Source organism: Gasterosteus aculeatus, chromosome 2 (assembly GCF_964276395.1).
Source record: "Gasterosteus aculeatus chromosome 2, fGasAcu3.hap1.1, whole genome shotgun sequence".
Classification (NCBI taxonomy): Eukaryota; Metazoa; Chordata; class Actinopteri; order Perciformes; family Gasterosteidae; genus Gasterosteus; species Gasterosteus aculeatus.
In genome coordinates this window covers 16,947,673-16,953,672 of record NC_135689.1, presented here as the reverse complement: position 1 = coordinate 16,953,672, position 6,000 = coordinate 16,947,673, and the positions used below count along the sequence as shown (strand labels likewise).

Here is a 6,000-nt window from a genome sequence, read left to right as displayed (position 1 = left end):
TTGAGTAAAACCATTTTTTTAAACCACAATTTCTAAAATCAAGAAATAAAATGCTATGTTCAACTTGACCAGTGTCGCTTATTTTGTGTCACTACCACATATTTGGTGTGCTTAACTACTGAAAACCACAACAAATGTGTACTAATCCACATCTGACCCCCCACCTCATATATGTATATATATGTATGTATATATCTGTATCTGTGACCTGTTTTTAAGGACTTACATCTTCTGCAGGAAGGATTGGGCTGATTGGGGAAGTTTGAAAGCATTGAGAGACAAACACACTGTTGGTTTTTCGCAGGATTTGTCGACAATTCTTAATATAGAACACCGCCCATGGCCCCCATTCGAATGTCGTAATGTAAATCAACTCCAGACCGTGACAGAATCAAGACGCCTGACAAAGAACTGGCTCCATTGGTTGACATTTTATTTCATGGTGGTAGGAACACAAGACAAAGGTCATAAAGTTAGTAATGTTCAGGTCATGCCACTCTTACTCGGTGCACTGCCCTTAGAGGAGGTACGCGCAGTCAGACACTAGTTTACAGAGGCCAGACATGGAGGGTAATCCACATGTACACATAAATAAGAGAAAATAGATTCAAAAACAGTAAATAGATTTTTTGTAAAAAAGCCAGAGGGAATATTCTCATGGACCCCCTGGGATTTTCTTTTGTGTATGAGCATTATTACTAATATAATTATCATTATTATTATTATTATGTATTACTCCTTTACATTATGGGGATGAGGCTAATACACTGGCTAAAATAAGGAAACGGTTATATGGGTGACGTCAGAGTCCAGGTGGCCGTTTTTTAAGGCAAATAGTTTCCACCCAAACCATAAACTGCAGTTGCTTTTATTGTTGTTGAGTCGCACGGGGATTTTTTGTTAACTGTCACTACCCTTGAATTAAAGAGCGTTGTGGGAAAATAGGACCAGTCTAAGGCTGTGCTGGAATTGAAACGTGTCTTTTTGGGGACACCAGGAAAGGCATTCCTGGTCCAGCGTGGACACACTTCAGGCCCCTCCCATCCCCCCCCCCATGTACACCAGTATAAGTCAGACATGGTTCCAGTGTATATTACTAAAAACATAAACCTCCATGGATAACACATTTGCTAAATTTACACTTAATCATTGCAGGGCTGTACAAAAACAGAACAGTTTGATGATTTAAGAAGGAAAAGGTAATGAAGAACTTGAGAAAGGAGAGAAAAAAAACATACTACAGCACAAGACCATATTATACTCAACTACGAACAGGCGTGATTTCGTCTTAGAATATTGCCAAAGTTCTCATATCAAAACACGTGTCCTTAAATCGGTCATCCCAGCTTGTTGCAGCCGAGCGGAGCCGACGCTGCGTTGCATCAGTTCAATGAAGGTTACAGAATTTGCACTAGTAATACAAACCCATGCGTTACTATGTTAATTTGCAAGTGCTGTAGGATTATGCATCTTCTGCCATTTTTGCGGCTGTTATGGCTTCAAAAGGTCACAACAACATCACGGTCTCTCTCTCTCTCTTTCTCTCTCTCGACAGCCCAAAAAACTCCTCCAGGAATGCTCCTGGGTCCAATACGGAGAGAAATTGGCCCGTTTCGTTTGTGTTGACGACTGATTGTTGTTTGACAGGACATCCCCGAGGGTAGTTTCTCTCCTCGCCTCCTTTCTGTCTGTCCTTCCTGCAGTCTTTGCTTTCAGCACCTCCTTAAGGTCAGATATGGTAATAACTCTTCCCCTTATGCACCAGTCTGTGAAGGTCCTGCAAAACTAACTGCTCCCGAGAAAAAAAAAAAGAAACAAGGCCAGAAACCAAACATGAAACGTTAATTCCGAGCTCTGTAGTTTCTGAAGTCACATGAGAGGAATTAAGAGGGAAAAATATCTTTTTATAATCATTGATCAGATAATAAACAAACAAACCCCAAAACAGTGACACATTTCTAAAAAAAGGTTTTTGGAACAAATTGTAAATCAAACAAACCAGATTGAAACCAACACTGCAGAAGTGCATGCATCTATAGTGGTCATGGTTAGTTACATCTGCGTGTTGTAAAACAGAACGCACAACAGTACATGAGAAGATCCCATCTTACATATTCACAGTCTCAGGTATTACTTATATACTCTATATTTATAACATTTATTCATGTCTCGACTCATGACTTATGATATGCGAGTCGTGGTGGAACGCGGCGCCCTCTCCATCACGTCGGCTCGCACTGTAAGTGAGTCACATCTCAAAACTAAAGGCTCTGATGGGATTCAGATTGAGCAGAGAGTTGTTTCTTTTCTCTTCCTGTATTTTTTTTTTTTGTAGGCGCTGTGAGATGGGGGGGGGGTGATGGAGTGGTTTTGACTCTCTACTTTCTCACTGCAGCAGCTTGACTGATATCTGAAAAGTCCCATTAGGAAAATGCAGTGGGCTAGCGGGGCTGATTATAGAGTTTCTTGAATGGAGACGCCAGCTGGCTGCAGCATCAAAGAGCTGCAGCCAGCGGCCTCAGCGGCTCCCTCGGGGAATGTATGTGTCTATGTACTCGTGGATGTACAGGCCGTGCTTGGGGAATGTGGGCGATATATATATATTTATATATATATATATGGCACCAAGACAAGGCGGTAACCCGAGATCGTCGGCGTGGTTCGCCAGCGTTCAAGTAATGAGCGAGGAAAAGGAGCAAGCGTTTCTTTTCTTTTTTTAAAAGTTGGTGTTTGTTTTAAAACAACAAAGCTGACAAGAATGAAATCTCTCTTTTTCACAGAGAAGCCTGCATTTTGAGGAAGATAAAGGGGCGGGGCGGTTAGAGGGGGGGAAGTGTGTTCTCTTTATGGAGGCGCAGATTTAAAAAAAAGGAGAAAAAAAAACAAAATATATCAAACAAAAATGAAAACAAACATTTTTCCATATAAAAAAATGATGGAAAAGTATACAAAAATAGAAAATAATTACAGCAGGAGACGTGGGCGCTATGGAGGGAGCGGATGGGAGGGTTTGTTTTTTCTCTCTCAATATTCTGTCTCTTATTTGGCGGCGGAGCAGTGTAATATTTGGGGGCTGTTCAAGGCGTCTTCCACCAGGTGGAGCTCCACGCCGTCCACCACCACATCCTTGATGCAGCCGACAAAGCTGGTGCTGTAGGCCTTGGGCAACCGCCGGGCCACCGCCAGCTCCTCCAGACCACCTGAGGGGAGACGGACACGGAGGTCAATGCAATGACACGAAACAGTTTGGTGCATTTTAAAGGGCTACTGCAGATACCAATGTACCTTTAGTCAAGTTCCTACACTTCCCATAACACACCGACACCAGTGCAGCGTCTTTTTTGTGTTGTTGGACGTGATTAGTGAACTCGCCCTCCGCTTAAAGATCACACAGCAGGATAAATATTTGGATTTCCTAACAAGTTTGACCTTGTGAATGCCATCAGGACGCTGTACTGGACACGTTTTGGCAGAACAATCCATTTATGGAACTTAAGCGGTTACCCGACTTTTCTTTTCTCTGCACGGTGACTGACGCCAGCTGTACACGATGGGTTGACACCTTATTTGACAACCCATCGATCAAAAGGGAGAAAAGGCAGAGCGCCGGCTCAGCAGCCACGCTGAGACCGACGGGAGACGAGGCTCTTTTTAATTTGACGCGGCGCATAAAGCGCTCCGAAATGTGCAGTGAGATTAAAGTGGATGAGGGAGTGTAACATTATGACTGCCCGGCGCCCTCATTATTTTTAATTTGTTCCCACCTTTAGTTCTGAGCGCTGATTGCTGCGCCGTGAACCGGCCCGATTTCAACCGTCCATCACGTTGTGCATCAAGAAAAGCTTAAAGTTTGAGTTCCCACACGTGCTGCCCTTTTCTTTGGCTCTCCATGTTGGAAACTACTGCAAACTCCCCACTTCTTCCACTGTTTGTTCCAAACAAATCAAGGACATGAAATCCACGTGGGACTGGCTGCAATTAAAAAAATGTTAAAAAAGGCCAAATCATCCGACTTCAACCTACTTGCCATCGAAGCAATAGTCCTAATTAAAACGCTGTTGACAGCATATCAAAGAGCACTTTTTCTGAAAATAAGACATTTTCCATATTTGTTAAAGTCAAATGTTTCAGTGCTGTGTGAGCACCGTAAACCAGATGCCGTACAACTCCGTTTTAGTCGGTACCAAAAGAGATTTGTGATCAGAGAGAAGAAAAGACCCTTTAAAGCGCCTGCGAACTGGATGTAAATGAACTCATGTAAGAGTTTATCTATCAGTCGTAAAAAGTTTAAAAATGGAAATTTCTTATTATGAAAATGTCATGGATTTGCACTTCAAAGCAAAAGTCTCCACCCCCTGTACTTTCCATTTTGCTTTAACTTCAAATCATCCAAAGCTCATTTTTCCGGCCCTTTTGCGGATGCCTGATGACCTAATTGGCGGGTGTGTGGCCGCTTCCCTTCTGATGGTGTTCGGAGCTGCTTGTTTGAGCCGGCGCACACATTGGTGTCTTTCTCCATCAATCGGCACGAAAAATGTCTTCATTCAGGACCTCAGGAGATCTGTCCCTACTGGGAGAGGGTTGGATATGTTACCTGGCTGCCGTCGCTGCTCCGTTATCTGCACACAGAATCCTCCTCCACCCTCTTTTTCCTCTCTCTCTTTTCCAACTCCATTCCCCTGCCTCCCCCCACACTCACCCCGTCTCTCCCCCTCTTCCCTGTTTTCTCCTATTTTCATCTGTGAACATCCCTGTTGAGCCTTTTACATCCCCTGTCCCGGCCCCCTTTAATCGGATTGCGTGCCTCAGAATGGCGGATCGACGGGGCTAATTTCATGCCAGTTACAGATGAATTAATGATGAACAGTGAAGAGGGGGTTTAAAGAGGAGCGGGGCTCTCGACGGGGGGGCTTGTGTGAGGATTATGTAGCTGCGTGGCTCGCTCAGCACCTGTTCTACTGCGCTGCCTCCCTGTGTGTGTGTGTGTGTGTGCGTTGGGTGGGTTTGTGGCGCACTTCTACACTCAGCGTGTCTTAAATGTCACTTTAGGGGCGGCTTCTCCTCTCAAACTGGCCTCTTTGCCGTCCTCCGCTGTGCATTTTACAGAAAAAGCCGCACTTCATTTTGTCGCTTGTCTTCGTGTTATTTTCCACAGAACGCTCAATCCCACCGAGCCACGTGTGTTCTTTCACGATACATTTCTCTGAGCAGAGTTTGGGGACTTTTCAATTCAGGGGAGCAAACAACTCGTCGTCAGATTGCATTTCATATCTCAGCTCAATACCTCGATTGGGTTGGACGTCTTTTTTTTTCCTCTCCCAGAGACTCATCACTCTGCAGTGCCAATGAGTTCACGTGCTCGTGTTTCGGCAGCCTTCTACCAGTGGCCGGGATGCAGGAGTAGCACATGTTCTTTTTCTTTTTGTGTGTGTGTGTGGGCACCTACCCAACCACAGCGCTCCGTCCGTGTCCAGCTGCGTTGCTGCCAAAGGCGACGACCCCGTCACCGCCGCCTCGTTGCCGACCTGCAGGGAGCCGTCTCTGAGCGCCCTGAGGAGGAGACAGAAAAAGAAAGTGGCCGTTTAGAAGTCGGTCCGATGCACGCATGTCCGGCTGAAAAGCTTTAAAATGAGCAGTTTTGCTCATTCTGCAGGATGGAGACGCCACTGCCGCTGGAGCGCCATTCGTTTCAAGTGGCCCGGCGCTACGCATTAGCATACTCGTCTGAATAGACGAATAGCACAAGCGTCGTTAGAAAAGGGGCAAGCTGCAAACACAGACTGCGTGCTGCGTGCTGCCGTTTGGCGCAGCGTCATCAACACCCAGGCCGGGTGCGCTGCCGCGGTCTCGCGTGGCCTCGGCGTCGACCTGCCACTGTGGCGCTTGAAAGTGTCGAGGATCGATTATTCTTGCCGTGAGCGAAGAGGCCGATCTAATTATCCCCCAGTACTCCCGGTCACAGCCACGCCGCTGGCGAATGTTCCGCGGCGATAAATCACG

The 6,000-nt window shown here is 45.7% G+C and overlaps 1 protein-coding gene across 5 annotated transcripts in view; it reads right to left on the bottom strand.

Annotated features, from left to right (window-relative positions):
• Window positions 1–412: 412 nt before the first annotated feature.
• agrn (agrin) overlaps window positions 413–6,000 on the bottom strand; it is a 186,194-nt gene continuing 180,606 nt past the window's right edge. For all 5 annotated transcript variants that reach the window (XM_078085420.1, XM_078085414.1, XM_078085426.1 and 2 more), the window contains 2 exons: window positions 5,447–5,550; window positions 413–3,200 (listed from right to left, as the gene is read on the bottom strand). In XM_078085420.1, coding sequence (XP_077941546.1) covers window positions 3,040–3,200; window positions 5,447–5,550 — 265 coding nt within the window. In that variant the 3' untranslated portion in view covers window positions 413–3,039. The remainder of the gene's footprint in view (window positions 3,201–5,446; window positions 5,551–6,000) is intronic.